The 17887-nt window shown below is 44.4% G+C and overlaps 1 protein-coding gene across 1 annotated transcript in view; it reads left to right on the forward strand.

Annotated features, from left to right (window-relative positions):
* LOC126159497 (neuroligin-3-like) overlaps positions 1-17887 on the forward strand; it is a 357313-nt gene that overhangs the window by 232558 nt on the left and 106868 nt on the right. Inside the window, exon 9 of the mRNA XM_049916554.1 lies at positions 9907-10058. Within this exon, the coding sequence (XP_049772511.1) occupies positions 9907-10058 (152 nt within the window). The remainder of the gene's footprint in view (positions 1-9906; positions 10059-17887) is intronic.

A 17887-nucleotide genomic window follows, 5' to 3' on the forward strand; every position in this document is an offset into this window, starting at 1 on the left:
TTCTCTGCGTCTATCTCCAACTATTTTACCGCGTTCAAAGTCTTAATTCTAGTCTTGCGGCCATAATATCAGAAACGTACATAGTCCACTGAAATTTTGTGTCGAGGTGCCAGGCTAAAGGAAAAAAAAATCATAACTCTTCTTACATGTTTGATGCGGTCCAACATTCGGAATTATTTATTGGATATGTTCTAATCTCCGCCATCGCGTAAAGTTTTTGCCCATTAAGCTTCCATTTAGTAGCATGAAAATTATTTCCTGATGTCTTAACACATGTCTCATAATCCTGTCCCTTCATCTGGATAATGATTACCACACTTCTTATCAGCCAACATAACTTTTAGCTTGGTGCTTTAACACAACACCTTCGGCTTTCTTCTTTTCCGATTTTCGCGCAATGCATGATTCAGTTCAGTACAATACAATGCTGTGCAGTAGACATACTTGCACTCAAATTTCTTCCTCTAATTTAGCCTGCATTCGAAATAAATGGATTGCTTTTAACTATACGCTCACTTCTCCTGTGCTAGTTTGGTTCTTGTACATATATATACTTTGATTCGTATGTTACACGCATTAGTTTACTTCCCTGTGGCTTTTTTTTATGAGAAATTCTTTTGCACCATGTTCCGTTGTAGGACGCTTTGTCTAGTCATAGCAATTCAGTGAATACGTCGTGATTTTTCTAAAATTATGACATGGAAGAATGACAATATGTGATCAAAAGTATCCGGACACCCCCAAAAACATAAGTTTTTCATATTAGGTGGAATGTGCTGCTACCCACGGCCAGCGACCTCAGTATTCATTACACATCGTGAGAGAGCAGAATGGGGCGCTCAGCGGAACTCACGGACTTCAAACGTGGTCAGGTGATTGGGTGTCACCTGTGTCATACGTCTGTACGCGAGATTTCCACACTCCTAAACGTCCATAGATGCACAGTTTCCGAAGTGATAGTGAAGTGGAAACGTGAAGGGACGCGTGCAGCACAAAAGCGTACAGGCCGACGTCATCCATTGGCTGACAGTTGATGAGGGTCGTAATGTGTAATACGCAGACATCTATCCAGACCATAACACAGGAATTCCAAACTGCATCCGGTTCCACTGCTATTACTATGACAGTTAGGCTCATACAGGAACTTCAAACTGCATCAGGATCCACTGCAAGTACTGTGACATTGAGGTGGGAGTGGAGAAAACTTGGATTTCATTGTCGAGCGGCTGCTGATAAGCCACACATCACGCCGGTAAATTCCAAACGACGCCTCGCTTGGTGTAAAGACAGTAAACATTGGACGATTAAACAGTGGGAAAAAGTTCAGGACGAATCACGGTACACAATGTGGCGATCCGAAGGCAGGGTGTGGGTATGGCGAATGCTCGGTGAACGTCATCTGCCAGTGTGTGTAGTGCCAACGGTAAAATTCGGAGGCGGTAGTGTTATGTTGTGTCGTATTTTTCAGGGAGCTGGCTTGCACCGCTTGTTGTTTTGCGTGGCACTATCACAGCACTGGCGTACATTGAAGTTTTGAGCACCTTCTTCCTTCCCACTGCTGAAGAGCAGTTCGGGGATGGCGATTGCATCTATCAACACAATCAAGCACCTGTTCATAATTCACAGCCTGTGACGGAGTCGTTACGCGACAATAATATCTCTGTAATGCCTGCACAGAGTCCTGACCTGAATCGTGTATAGAACACCTTTGGGATGTTTTGGAATGCAGACTTCGATCCAGGCCTCACTGACCGACATCGATACCTCCCCTCAGTGCAGACTCCGTGACGAATAGGCTGCCATTCCCCAACAAACCTTCCAGCGTCTGATTGAACGTATGCCTGCAAAAGTGGAAGCTGTCATCAAAGCTAAGGGTGGGCCGACACCATATTGAATTCAAACTTTACCGATGGAGGATGCATTTTGAACTTGTCACTAATTTTCAGCCAGGTGTCCGAATACTTTTGAACACATAATGTTGTAAAGTACCTCATGGGGCTGTGCTCAATACTACAAGCCAGGCCTATAAGGGTTTATTTCGCCAAGGGAGCGATATCAGAGAAGAGCGACGCTTATTAAGTCGCGTCTTCGAGCTAACTAAGGAGCAGGGATGATCAATATAAGAGCCCCGCTTGACTGCTACCAAGGGGGCTCGAATTTCTTTCGTTACATAGCTGCAGCATGAACTGGTAACAGCCAACGCACTCGGCAACCTTGTAAACAGTGCACGAGTTTCGTTTAAAGTGCAGTACCACAGGGCAAAAATTGGAGAGTAAATTTTTAATTAATTAATTGCAAGGCTGTTCATACACCGATAATGGAATCGAAAACAGAATGACATACACGGTGACTTAGCTGCCGCCACCTATGTCGCTATATGCAACCCGCAATGTTATAACGGCCCTTCAAGAACCGCTTGTGGGCCTTCTATATTCTCTCGCTTGCTACGCGCAACATGTTAATCCTAGAGAAATAATGAGTAGGATTTTTTTTGTAGGAAATGTAATTAAATTTCGTACTGGGATACGTTTTCACTAGAGGCCGTAGTTTGAGTTCTTCATGACAAATGTACAAGTGTGAGCTTCAAACTAGTCCTCACTCCCGCACTCAGTCCCTATCAGTCAGGATTTCTAGTGTGTTGTTCATGGTGCACCCTTCTAAATGTGTTCAAAATTTGCAACTGCATGGATTAATTCCCACATTCTACCTTCTTTTGGACTTCATTGACTAGCTTTATTACACCACATGCTTAATAGAGCACTTAACAAATTGCAAAATTGACATTTGTGTAAATTTCACCTAATAAATTTGTAAGTATTGCAGCATAAAATAAACAGTTATGTCGTTGTATTCGTTAGGCCTTTTGACTAAGAAGCTACTGTGCTTGTAATGGTTAAGTTTCATCGAATTGTCAACGTAATTAGCATATTGTTTTCAAAAGTTGTTTCAGTTTCATTTGCCTCGCACATTTCGATTAATAGTGTTAACGAAACAGCCGACTAGTGCTGGTAGCGTATTACTACAATCAGTAGAGACCAAAAAAGGTCAAATATCTTGGGATAGTTCGTGTGGTCGGCAATTTTTGTACAGTGGTAGGAGGGGGTGCCCCGAACAACATGCTAGAAATCCTGACTGACAAGGGATGAGTGTGGGGGTGGAGGTACGTTTGCAGGTGACTTTTTATGTTTTTCTTGAATAAATCGAAAACCGTAGCCTTTAGCGAAAACGTATCTCAGTACAAAATTTAGCTACGTTACATTTCCTACGATATGGTCCTGTTCGTATTTCCTTTAGGATTAATAGTTTGCGCATAGCGAGCAAAAGAATATGAAAATCTCGGGCGTGGTTTCTGAAGGTCATTGCAGGTTGCATACAACTTCAGTAGGGGCGGGGGAAAAAAGGCAGACCATTTTTGTTAAAGTCGGTGACTTTAATATTGAAGATCTAGAAGGCCTCCAGTATGGAAACCCAGCGACAGAGTTCCGTGATGAAAAGCCAGTAAAGAGGTATGTGAGCCGCATTGACTGCATAATAAGCGCGCAGTTAGCAGCAGGGTCACGTGGAGGTGTTAGCAGCCGGCTAACATTTAATGCGACCCGCAGGGCTGGATGCACTTGCCGGCCCGGACGGTCGGTTATTGCCGTAGCCGTGCTAACAAGGCAGCTACGGGAAGGACGTGCGCCGTGTGCTTAGCAGGGGACGTCGGGTCAGCCGGGCACCCGGGGGCCGCGCCCTGCGGTGACGGCATTAAAGCAGTACAGCCGCTCACTCTGAATATACGCTGTCCTCCAAGTTAACTGCACTGTCCTGGAGTCGAGTAATTGTTCATTACGGCGTGCCATAAAATTACCGCTCAGGTAGTAGCAGATTCCTTACCCACATGTGCGACACGTGAATTAGGCGCCTTCAGCGGAACGTTTTATTACTTACGGTATGAGTTCAAGGAAAATTCCCTCTTACGCCACAAATACTACAGGGATAATTTTTAGTAGCTTGGTGGAATCGCCTGGCACCTTTCGTCAAAGAAGTTTCGAGATATAGCTAATTATTCTCAGTTAACATTAAAAAATTAAAAGAACTTCTATAGCAACTTGTGTTTGTATTAATCTTGTGCAGGGGCTGTGATAAAATTTTTAAACTGAAACACTACACAAACACTAAAATTCTCGGTCTTTCTCTCTAATAGTCCACCTCCAATTTTGCCTTATATGGCAAAAAAGCACCCTATTTGACATTTGAACAACAGTTTAATAAGTCCCTGGATACGAGGAAGGATTTTCTGACCCACAAGACATCATTTACAAGTATTTTAATTCCTTTCAACTGTGTTCTAGCGTGCCTCTCTAAATCATTCTCTTTCCTCTTGAGATTACTCTTCCTCTCATTGTTCATAAATGATATAGCACTGATCAAGTATTTTTAACAGCACATTACAATAATAATTCCTTTGTCGTATGTGGCAGTAGCATCACATGGTTTGGCTACCGATATTGAACGTTTCCATGGGTTGCATTGAAAGGGATCAAATGCACCAGATACTAAGGATTACAGCGTGTTTGTGCAAATAACCACAGTCAACCAAAAGCACTCGTGGATACTATAAATTCAGAGTTCATAGATTTGTCAGGTACTGAGTTATTGAAGGAACCTCATAAAGCAGGAAGACATTCACCTATTCTTGGGACTTGCCATTTAAACGGGAACGGTTGCCTGTATTACCATCGAATGAAGAAGGGGAATTTTTTTTTACTATACCGAATGGAGATTATTAACTGTTCTTTATTTTAAAATAAGCAATTCCGATTCTTTGACATTTTAAGTTGAAAGAAAAACCCCTTCGTTCTGACGACATACGGGCCAGATTGGTCGTAACCAACAACGTCATCTAGTTGCGGTGTGGCTGGGCATAGTGGTCACCACACCGCTAACACTGCGGTTGTCGTGTTAGACCAGGAGCCGCTACTGCTCGGTCACGTGTGCATCACGAGGTTGTCTGAACCACTTTGCAGTCCTCTCACCAAGGGAAAATCCTGCCATTGCCGGAAATCGAAGCCGAGACCCCGAAAGTTTGTGAGACATTCTAACCACTTAGCTGGGGGCAGCCATATAATTGAAACTTCTGTGTAAAATCTTGTCGCTTTAAATGATTTCAAAAATGGGTCAAATGGCCCTGAGCACTATGCGACATAACTTCTGAGGTCATCAGTCGCCTAGAACTTAGAACTAATTAAACCTAACTAAGCTAAGTACATCACACACATCCATGCCCGAGACAGGATTAGAACCTGTGACCGTAGCAGCAGCGCGGTTCGGACTGAAGCGCCTAGAACCGCTCGGCCACAGAGGCCGGCTCTGTCGCGGGCAATGCCGTGCTGGTTTTTACTAGTTAATCCCTGTTATTATACACTCCTGATGTTCGCTCTTCGGACAACGGGTAATATTCATACGAGAGATTACACACGAAATTTTGTTAAGACTACTAATCCACATTTTAAACTGTTGTAAACATTTACTCATACCCACGTACTTACCAATTTGTTGCTATTATAAAATTGCGCCTCGGACAGCCTCAGTCAATTTCCAGGACGTGTACATGCTTTAAAGACCCTTGTTCGAGACCAATGACTAGTAGTATGAGAAGTTGAAATTCTAAGATGCCTCTTCCTTCGGCTACTGATTATCATCGCTTCATAATGACGCTTGTTGTTCCGATGTCTCGTGCCTGCAAAGCACCTCGGATTTCTGTGCGTTAGGAAAGTCTCGAACGAACTTCACTTAGCTATAAGTGAAGCTGTTACGTAGATTAGATAACCAAAAGAGTTTGATACGCAAGCAAACGAAGTAAAATCTGAATCCCTTGACGAGACTGGAATTCACATGTATAAGTATCTTGCCCGAATGGACGCAATCTATGGGTTAAATGAACATGATGTTGCGAACGTAATAGCATGAGCATGATAAGTGTGCAATGGAGAGTGGATCTGGAAAACCAATATTCACAGAGAATAGTAGCAGAAGTATTACTAGGTAATAGGAAGAGCAGTAGCAGCTATTTTCCTCATATGTTATTCCTATCTGGAGCTCATTCTCGAAGACAGTTTTGCCATTAGCAGGTATGATGAACAGTGACTGAAATTCAAATGGCAGAAATAGTAAATTGTGTTTCGCTACATACCCGTTGGTGACTGATAAAGAAACTTGCAGTACAACTTCGTATCTGTGGGAATATTAAATGTCGCAAAATATTAATGAAGAAATTACGAATGGAAGATATTAACTTCGACACATCGACATTGATAACTCGTTGAACAAAAATAGACTTAGAAAATTACGGTACATAAATTATCGAGAATATCTCCAGGATCACAACGTGCTATCTTCAGTTTTTCAGCTTGTGAATAAATAATATGTACAACCGCGCACTTGACCAAGATTATTAAGCACGGTGCCGAAATACAGGGTAGCTATGATTAAACTTACGAAATGGCTTGGTTCAAATGGCATTGAGCACTATGGGACTCAACTGCTGAGGTCATCAGTCCCCTAGAACTTAGAACTACTTAAACCTAACTAACCTAAGGACATCACACACAGCTATGCCCGAGGCAGGATTCGAAACTGGGACCTTAGCGGTAGCGCGGTTCCAGACTGTAGCGCCTAGAACCGCTCGGTCACTTCGGCCGGCGATTAAACTTACGCTACCTAAGCCAGTGTAGACGGAGATTTTTATAGAAATAATGTTCATACTACCCGATGCAGGATCTACGTCATTAGCGTTAGTGTCGTGACTAGCCGCTAAGCCCCAGTAATGATACGGAGACGTAGGGTCGAAACACAAGCACCAGTGTACATTACAGTTGCAGTGAGTCAACATGGTTCTGGGAAAGGTGAGTGGGGCTTTACTAGTAAAGTTGTTTTATCAAAACAACAGCAATAATGCTGCTGGTCTTCGCGTGTATCGACGCATTGAAAGAGTACGGAGATGTCCTCTTTCCGTACCAGTGCTGAAGAAAATGATTCGGAAGTGCGAATTAACTGGTCAGTTGGCAACTGATGCTGGGAGAGGCCGACGGCTGACTGCGTCACAAATAGTTGAAGCAGTTCCTGTAGCCGTGGCCGAGAGTGCTAGACGTCTTGTGCTATCTTCAAACTGTGTCACGACAGCTGAATATTCTAGTCCACCATTGTTTCGGGCAGCAGCAGAGCAATCTCTAGTGCGGTTACAGGGTGTCGTGGATCCAGAGGGTCGTCATATTGAACAATGGTTGTAACCTGGAACGTAAACATGGTACGCAGTTAACAGATGTTACTATCTCATGTGGAAATTAAAATGTGTTTTTTCATTGTTTATTAGTTATTTCTCTTCCACATGTCCTTAAAAATGTTCCCACAAAGTTTCATTGTACTGCGATCAGTCGTTTGTCACGGGTTCTCTCGTAAGTAGCGGAAGTTTAATTGTAACTACCCTGTTTATGTACGCATTTTGCGTAGGTTCAAAATGGTTCAAATGGCTCTGAGCACTATGGGACTTAACAACTGAGGTCATCAGTCCCCTAGAACTTAGAACTACTTAAACCTAACTAACCTAAAGACATCACACATATCCATGCCCGAGGCAGGATTCGAACCTGCGACCGTAGCGGTCACGCGGTTCCAAACTGACGCGCTTAGAAACGCACGGCCACACCGGCCGGCCGTTTGCGTAGGAAATTAAAGGCGTTGTGGCTTGTTCAAGTGATGAGGAGACAAGAGAGTACAGGTAAGCAGTTTTTTTTAATCACAGATGCCACCTGCTACTGTCCTGTTTTTTGTTTCCCTTGTATCCATAGAGCACTAGTTACTAGTGTCCTTTGGACTAGGTCTCTATATTGGGGTACCATGTCATCATATGACAAAATTGCATAAATGCTAAGGTCCCGCCGATGTCGACACAGTTATAGATGGAGCTCCAAATCACGGGAGCAAAGATAGCCGATATTGCCTGTGCTCAAGTTGAAAGACCAGTCGTTGTTTACCGAAAACGATTTAGAAATGCCGTGTCACCATATTAGTTTCTGAATGCCACGCAAACTGAGAGGACAACTTTGATTCCTTCCCCTGTAGAGTCTGATTTCAAACGACAGCAACATAAACAACACTCTGCGTAGCTGTTGAACATTCGTTCTATTGATATAAATTACTCATTCATTTATGTTCCTTTTTCCGACGTTTAATCCTACAAACAGTTACTTAAAATTTACGCCCTGAATTGCGTTGTAAAACTTTAAGAAAAGACCTACTTCGTCTATTGTTGTACACTGCTACAGGTGGCTCGCAATCTCTTCTTCAACGTGAAATACACTCCTGGAAATTGAAATAAGAACACCGTGAATTCATTGTCCCAGGAAGGGGAAACTTTATTGACACATTCCTGGGGCAGATACATCACATGATCACACTGACAGAACCACAGGCACATAGACACAGGCAACAGAGCATGCACAATGTCGGCACTAGTACAGTGTATATCCACCTTTCGCAGCAATGCAGGCTGCTATTCTCCCATGGAGACGATCGTAGAGATGCTGGATGTAGTCCTGTGGAACGGCTTGCCATGCCATTTCCACCTGGCGCCTCAGTTGGACCAGCGTTCGTGCTGGACGTGCAGACCGCGTGAGACGACGCTTCATCCAGTCCCAAACATGCTCAATGGGGGACAGATCCGGAGATCTTGCTGGCCAGGGTAGTTGACTTACACCTTCTAGAGCACGTTGGGTGGCACGGGATACATGCGGACGTGGATTGTCCTGTTGTAACAGCAAGTTCCCTTGCCGGTCTAGGAATGGTAGAACGATGGGTTCGATGACGGTTTGGATGTACCGTGCACTATTCAGTGTCCCCTCGACGATCACCAGTGGTGTACGGCCAGTGTAGGAGATCGCTCCCCACACCATGATGCCGGGTGTTGGCCGTGTGTGCCTCGGTCGTATGCAGTCCTGATTGTGGCGCTCACCTGCACGGCGCCAAACACGCATACGACCGTCATTGGCACCAAGGCAGAAGCGACTCTCATCGCTGAAGACGACACGTCTCCATTCGTTCCTCCATACACGTCTGTCGCGACACCACTGGAGGCGGGCTGCACGATGTTGGGGCGTGAGCGGAAGACGGCCTAACGGTGTGCGGGACCGTAGCCCAGCTTCATGGAGACGGTTGCGAATGGTCCTCGCCGATACCCCAGGAGCAACAGTGTCCCTAATTTGCTGGGAAGTGGCGGTGCGGTCCCCTACGGCACTGCGTAGGATCCTACGGTCTTGGCGTGCATCCGTGCGTCGCTGCGGTCCGGTCCCAGGTCGACGGGCACGTGCACCTTCCGCCGACCACTGGCGACAACATCGATGTACTGTGGAGGCCTCACACCCCACGTGTTGAGCAATTCGGTGGTACGTCCACCCGGCCTCCCGCATGCCCACTATACGCCCTCGCTCAAAGTCCGTCAACTGCACATATGGTTGACGTCCACGCTGTCGCGGCATGCTACCAGTGTTAAAGACTGCGATGGAGCTCCGTATGCCACGGCAAACTGGCTGACACTGACGGCGGCGGTGCACAAATGCTGCGTAGCTAGCGCCATTCGACGGCCAACACCGCGGTTCCTGGTGTGTCCGCTGTGCCGTGCGTGTGATTATTACTTGTACAGCCCTCTCGCAGTGTCCGGAGCAAGTATGGTGGGTCTGACACACCGGTGTCAATGTGTTCTTTTTTCCATTTCCTGGAGTGTATGTTCCAGCTTCTTACAGCTGCTTCGTGAACACTGATGCTGGTCATATTGCCGGCGTTGTTGTGTTTTATTGGCCGATTTCTCTGCACAACGACAGGTTTTCAGTAGATTGTGAATTTAAAATATGTGGTGTTCTGTGTCTGCAGAGGATGGGCACGGTACACGGGGAGGAGCTGCCGTACATTTTTGGGGCGCCGCTCGTCGACGGCTTCAACCACTTCCCGCGCAACTACACCAAGTCTGAGGTGGGCCTGTCGGAGGCCGTCATCGTCTACCTCAGCAATTTCGCCAGGACCGGGTGAGTATCCTAGCCTTCCTCACACTCTGTGTTATGACGGATTGCTTACGTCCGCAACATGTGGAACGTGCCGGCGAAGCAGTCGTAGCTGTGGTTGCCCTCTACCGAAACTGCGGTTCGGTAGTTTTGGTACAATACATAAATTACTTTGTGTATGTAAGGTTTATCAGTATTAGGTGGTAGCATTGGAAGAGAAAGAAACATAAATGCATGTACGAGACAGATACTGGGAACCGATAACTACTATTTGTTCTTTCTTTGTTTGTTTTGCACATAGAACCGCACTTAGTTTTGTGTTAGTCTACAGTGTATTTTATATCCTTAGAAAATATAAACTCTATTTCATAAGTAAGAAAAATTAGCTAACCGTGTAACTTCTGTGCTTCTGCGCAACCAAAGCAATTACTTTTTTGATGCGATTGCAGTTTGCATGCACAGACAAAATAATCTATATAACTATTGTTGCTATTTAGTACGTTCTGTATAAAGATCAAAGGCAAGAGTTTACCATTATTGATGCTAAGCACAAATTTGCTTATGAATAACAGAAAAATGTTTCGTATAAGCTGAACGACGTATTGAAACTATGTTCCATATATATTTGTTTCGCGTTCCTTTAAAATTTATCCCTTTTTTTTAGGAAATTGCGTTTTCTAGAATTACATGATAAATCTGGATTGCTTTTTTATTTCTACTGCAACTTTTCTCTGTTCCACGTTACAGATTAACAGTTTTCGACTAAAATCTGAATCCAACATTGACCCTCTCAGTTTCTAGACGGTTGACTGCTTTCGGTCTCTGGGGGAATCTACTAAGACAATGATCGCATATGCAAACAAAGCAATCGAAATGAGGTAACGCCCGATAGGGATGCAAGACACCTAACGTACAGGTAGCACTGTTAAGATTTTAACTGACTAAGGCTAATAGGAAAATTGCTGTAGCCTACGCTTACTTATGATAGTCTACACTAGCCTACGGTGATTTTACAAGTATTGTCTTAACATATGCCACAAAAACAAGGTTATAAAAACAATTTCTTATTAAGTCTATAGTATAAATCAGCATTGTAGAATGCAAGCACTAACGGAGAGGTAGAGATTTACATCTCTACGTATACCACTAAACTGTTAATCCAATATTTTCATTCTTTGGGTATTTTAATTAAAATGTCATCGTTACGCAAGCTTATTTACAATATTACCCGTGCAGGAAAAGAGAGTTCTACAGAATCAGCTTGGTGTTAAGTACATGTTGGTTACTGAATGTTTCTAATATTCCGAGAACCATTGCTAAAATTTTTCATGTGGAGACTGAAAAGTAGCACGCCAAGAAAAGGTGCACGTGCGAGTACGCCATTTTTCGGTGTTTGTAATTGATTCCCGTGAGGGAGATGAGAGCATCATACCGAATGAATTGGCTTTAGTGTACTGGCGGCGGAACATTGCTGGCGAGGTGGAGTAAGGACAGCATTGTGGCAAAAAGAGCAGGCACTGATCCTTCCAAATGGACAAAAACATTACCCCAACATCTGAAATCCGTCTCAAACCTTTGGGAACAGGTTACTGGACTTTGGGTTAACATCTCGGCTTTCAGTATGTCGTTCTCGGCTGATACGATACAACAGATAACAGATGGTGTACATGGAGTTAGCTGTAATAGGGAGTGTCATTCTGTGGTATTCAGCGACGAGTCTCACTCCTGTTTCTGGCGGTCAGCTCGAGGCCAACGTTTCCATACACAATATGGTAACGTTTCACATAAAAGCAGCGATTCTCGATTCCCATACAGCTACAACACCTGGGATTACGGAGTGGGGAATTAACTGCTCACCACAACGGCACTGATTTGGTAACTCTTTAAGGGAAAGTAAATACTCGCCATTATGTGACAAGAACGGTAACTCTGTTGTCATATCATTCAAGACCATGGTTCCAAATAGCATGTTAAAGTATGATAATGTAAGCCCCAACACTGCAGTTCACACCGCGAACACCTTGAAGGATGTATTGAGCCTTGACTGGCTTGCCTGGTCTCCTGGTTTATCAACCATATAACACGTCTGGAAAGTGATAATGTGTATACTTTCACACAGGCCTCCAGCAATCAACAGTCTTCATTAATTAAAACTGAATATGTTTTACGTGTGGGAAGATACTCCTCATTTTGTCATTCGGAGACCGTTAACGTCCATGCCACAACTAATACACGAATGTATTCGTGCTCGTGTGGAACACGCCTCATGCCAATGTTGATGAGATGGCCTAAAGTTCCCAAAGTAACGAACGTTTAATCAACTGTTGTCGTTTGTGTGATGACCCTCTCCACAAATTTCGATAAATAATGGACTACTGCTTAATCTGAAATTCACTGCCGTTTGAGACGAATAGTGCAAAGAAGTGAAGACTTTAAAAAGAGACTACTTAACACTATTACATTTGAACATTTTTTCGCCGTAAGCATTTTCAACCATGATGGTTGCCATCGTGTTTGATAGAAATATTTATTGAAATTAATAACTTTTACTGTTACCAGCCTCATTCTTTGACATAAAAATGTGACAGTTCCGCAAAACGGTTTACAATATGCGGCAAGTAATTACGGAATGATACATATATCCCTGTAAAGAGTTAGAATGTAATCAGTTTAGCAAGAGAGTGCAAGAAACACTGGATTCATCACCTAACTCGCCGAGCGAGGTGGCGCAGTGGCCACCGCACTGGACTCGCATTCGGTAGGATGACGGTTCAGTCCCGCGTCCGGCCATCCTGGTTTAGCTTTTCCGTGATTTCCCTAAATCACTTCAGGCAAATGCCGGGATGGTTCCTTTCAAAGGGCACGGCCGACCTCCTTCCCCGTCCTTTCCTAATCCGACGAGACCGATGACCTCGCTGTCTGGTCTTCTCCCCAAAACAACCCAACCCTAACTCAATCAGTGCCAATCCAGCTGCTATCCAAATTGTCGAGAATCGATGAACAGGCACTGGAGACCCAGAGCAGAACGAAGGACTTCACATCCTGTTTGTTACATTAACCCCTGAGCAGAGATTATACTCGATACCTGCTCTTCTGTCTTGGCACTTCAGTTTTCCCGCTGAAGTAACATTAACAGTACCGTAACTCATTTGCGGTCCTGTCTCTAATATATTGTATTAATTTCGTCCTAACGACTGATCTCAGTGTACCCATGAATGAAAGTGTTTTTTTTCTAAACAACCTCTGGATGTAAAAAATCTGACACTTCTAAACAGAACAAAATTGAGATTTTTTCCTACTTTGAAAACTCTAAACCTAGAATTAATACAGTGGTCCAAAATTGGTATATTATTTGCAGTTTTTAAAGTGTTTAGACGACATAGATGACATAATAGACAAACGTTTGAATTGGAGCAAACCACTGCATTTTACCTTAGATATATCAGTAGATACTGCTCTTCTTCCCCATTAAGAAAACGACGAATATGCTGGAACGTAAATCAGAAGTTAATCTTAACCTTATTTTAGCTTCTAATCTGACCTTTTTACAGTAGCATATAAGGACTACACGACATAGTGAACATAATAATCAGCTTTACCTTTCCGCAACCATAAGTAAATCTTGCGTCATTCATTATTAAATTTTTCAAATTCAAGTTTTACTATTTTTCTGACGCACACACTTTATTTATTTCCTGTACGAACTGTAAAATGCACGAAGTGGTCAGTTGTTTCGATCGAGGTTTCGTGAGCCAAAACATTATGACCACCTGTTTAGTAGCGTATTGTTCCTCATTTTAAACGCAGTACAGCAGAGGTATTGCTTGGCACAGATTCTTCAAGTCCTTGACAGGATTCCAGAAGTATATGTCACCAGAAGTCTACGCCCAGGTCAAAAAATTCACTCAAATTACTGGATGGTGGTTTACGGACACGCAGCTGGTTCCCGATATGTTTTCCAGTGAGTACAGATCAGGCCGATTTGCTGGCCAATACATCACTATAAGGCGCCTCAGACCACTGTAGCATGATTCTGACCTTGCAACAAAACCAGTTACCCAGCTGGAAGATGTAATCGTCGTAAGGGGAGACTTCAAGCAAGCAGCGACGCGGGTGGCGCGTAGTGTGTGTGAAATCTTATGAGACTTAACTGCCAAGGTCATTATCCCTAAGCTTACACACTACAGAACCTAAATTATCCTAAGGACACACACACACACACACACACACACACACACACACACACACACACACACACACACACACACACACCCATGCCCGAGGGAGGACTCGAACCTCCGCCGGGACCAACCGCACAGTCCATGACTGCAGCGCCCTATACCGCTCGGCTAAGACCGCTCGGCTAATACCGCGCGGCTGGCGCGTAATAATGTTCACTTAGTCCACTGCTGTCATGATGCCTTACCAACTTATTACACCCCACAGCATAATTTTGCCCTCACCGGCCTGCATCTGTGGCTGGGCGCACGTCTCGTGCAGCTGTTTGCCAGGATGTAAGGACCCAACCATCGACATTGTGCAACAAGAAATATGATTCATCGGGCAGGCAACACGTCTCTATTGATCCATGGTAAAAACTCAGTGATGTGTGCTCATTGCATTCATACCTGACGAAGTCGTTGGGTCAACACAAGGACACGTAGGGGTCACGTGATATGGATCTCCGTGTTCAGCAGTGGCCTTCGAACGGTGTGCTCAGAAACACTTGTGTCTGCGCCAGCATTGTACTTTGTCGTCAGAACAGCCACACCGGCAGCCTATCCTGGATTACACAGAGGAGGATTCTCCGACCTTTATGTTTTGTTAGCAGACGTGGTCGTCCAATACAACAAGGCTACTCGTTATTTCACCTTGTTCAACCACGTACCATAGCTGTTCATGGCAGTAACACGCCAACAGGCAACGAGCGTCGTCCTTTCAGACATTCTCGTTTCCAGCCGCATCTCCACAACAATGTGCCCTTTGTCAAAACCGCTCATATCAGTGGATTTCCGCATTTCCGGCCCGTTTCTGTGATTTAATCGCTGCGTCAAGTTCCTCAACATCACTAGGAGGCATTCAACCTTGCAGTGGACTCTAGTAATCATATATAGGCTGATCAGTGAAGCTCGTTTCTGTATGCGAGTGAGTTCCCTGTAAAGGCTCTTGAGTGCGAGTTCGCCAGCTTAGCTATATTAGGAGCAAAGGTTACGAGACTGCCTCTTCATGTCAATACTCGGTCAACTAACAAATTGTTGTTGTTGTTCTTGTTGCTGTTGTTGTTGTTGTGGTCTTCAGTCCTGAGACTGGTTTGATGCAGCTCTCCATGCTATTGTACCCTGTGCAAACTGCTTCATCTCCCAGTACGTACTGCAGCCTACATCCTTCTGAATCTGCTTAGTGTATTCATCTCTTGGTCTCCCTCTACGATTTTTATCCTCCACGCTGCCCTCCAATGCTAAATTTGTGATACCTTGATTCCTCAGAACATGTCCTACTAACCGATCCCTTCTTCTAGTCAAGTTGTTCCACAAACTTCTCTTCTCCCCAATTCTATTCAGTACCTCCTCATTAGTTATGTGATCTACCCATCTTAAGTGAAATAATATCTGTTCTGATATATTACGGTTTTTTCGTATCCCAACAAGATTTCACCGGGAATCAGGGATTCAACAGGAAAATCGGGACAATCTCGCCTAAATCGGCATACCTGGAAATCCTGAGTACAACACACATCCACTTTGGGGCACGCATAATACGAATCATTATTTATTATTACTACTTCCGTTGATCCTGGGTTTCGCAGCACATTTCTTAATTCGATAGGAAGCGTTCAGTTGTATGTCCGGCCATTCAGCTTGAGTTTTCTCGCTGTACCTTTACCATCATTTCAGTCTGAAGTCAAGACGGTTTCTGAAAATTTTATCTCCAATACTTCTCCAATCAGAACTTCTGTTCTGTGTCTAATGTCATTGTCATGTGGGCGTGAAATTGAGACGTTCCTTTTTCTTGCTATCTCTTAGCATGGGCGTACCCAGCGAGGGGCAGGGGGGGGGGGGGGGCAGCTGCCCCCCCCTAGAAGATATTCGCAGTTTTTTACTAGTTTACTGTTTTATTTAATAAGAAATGTTGCATGTTTTCACGGATTGTACAAGTGCATTCTTGTATTTAAAATGTTTATTAAAAGTAGTTTTTCACTGGTTTACTGTTTTACTTAATAAGAAGTGCTGTATGTTGTCTCGAGTCCTTGTTTCCTGAGACTTGTATGACCTCTCCCCCCCCCCCCTCCCCAGTTCAGATCCTGGGTACGCCATTGTCTCTTAGGATTTCAAAGAGGATCATTTATTTCCACTTCGTCAGCGTTCGACGCAGAGATTATTAAATAAAGGCTGTGACTATGATGTTGGCTAGTATTTTGCATGGTGAAGACAATTAAATCCGTATGTCCTGCCTCGCGGACTCGGCTATTCATTAAGATCATAACGGTCGTACACCGTGCGCCCCATTCTAATTCAATCGCGAGTATTTGGGGGACTGGCGCCAGAATACTCGGCGGCACGACGAACGCGAGTTCGGAAAACCGGCGCCGCAGAGGGGCAGACAATGGCGGCAAACAAAGCCGGCGTCACTCCCGGAATGAGCACACCGGCGCGCCATCTGCTGGAGCACGGCTCACCTGTTAATATGCATGAAGACAATGGCTGCCGCGCCGCGCTGTTTCCACCGTGACGTGACGTGTGACGTCACCCGCGGGCCGCTGCACGGGCGAGCGTGCCGCCCTACGTTGCGGCAGTCATGGCGCGAGACCTGCTCTAGTTGTCAAGCAATGGTTGCGGACAAAGGACGCATATGCGGTCTGCCACGACCAGCTGAAAGTACTCCCAGGGTCACATCCGTCACGCAGTGTCCAGCAGCGAATGTAGTGGCTTACATTACGACGCCCTTGTTAGTGTCGTCACTTACACGGTACCTCACGCTGAATCAAGAGGCTCCCAACACGAATTGTAACCAATGGACGTGCTGTTGCGGTGGGCAGGCTGGTTGGTCGTCACTCAGCTCCCTACAACAATCTCGCATGGGGACAAGCTAGTGTCACTCGATGCAACAAGGAAACGCAATAGCAGTCGACAGATGAGGAACTTTGGAGACCCCATGTTGGATTTCGTCGTATTTCGTTGTTTCGATAATGTAAGTTGCGTGTTATATCAGTATGCTGTTTCAAGACAACGGCACACTGAAGATTTATAACAAACATGTCATTCTAGATACCCTCCTTGTAATTAAATATCAGGTAATGGTAAATTAGGAGTAAAAGCGTGTGGCTGGTCCCGGCGGAGGTTAGAGTCCTCCCTCGGGCATGGGTGTGTGTGTTTGTCCTTAGGATAATTTAGGTTAAGTAGTGTGTAAGCTTAGGGACTGATGACCTTAGCAGTTAAGTCCCATAAGATTTCACACTCATTTGATGTTTTTGAGTAAAAGCGCTCAGGAAATCGTAAGATGAACGAAAGCTGTGGTTGAGTGGGTTCACCAAGGTCTAGTAGTTAGAGTCGTTGAGTTATAGAGTCGAAGAAAGTCAGTTCGTGTCTTTCTGTATGTAGTACACGTTCGCATTTGTAACAGGTTCTGGGACTCCCTTATTAACGTAAGAGGAGTACATTATGCAATATTCGATATTAAGTGATTGATATTATTTACCTACAGGAGTTCTCTCTCTCAGGAGTGAACTAATTCGATTTTGTGACTTCAGTCCGATTAAAGTACGAAACTCTAAATTAGTGCACATGAAACTGGCAGCAGTTTCATTTTTATTGTTGCTTGTCACAAATACTTCGCTGTTTATTTCCGAATATGAA

The sequence above is a fragment of the Schistocerca cancellata genome, chromosome 2 (assembly GCF_023864275.1).
Source record: "Schistocerca cancellata isolate TAMUIC-IGC-003103 chromosome 2, iqSchCanc2.1, whole genome shotgun sequence".
NCBI classification, from domain to species: Eukaryota; Metazoa; Arthropoda; class Insecta; order Orthoptera; family Acrididae; genus Schistocerca; species Schistocerca cancellata.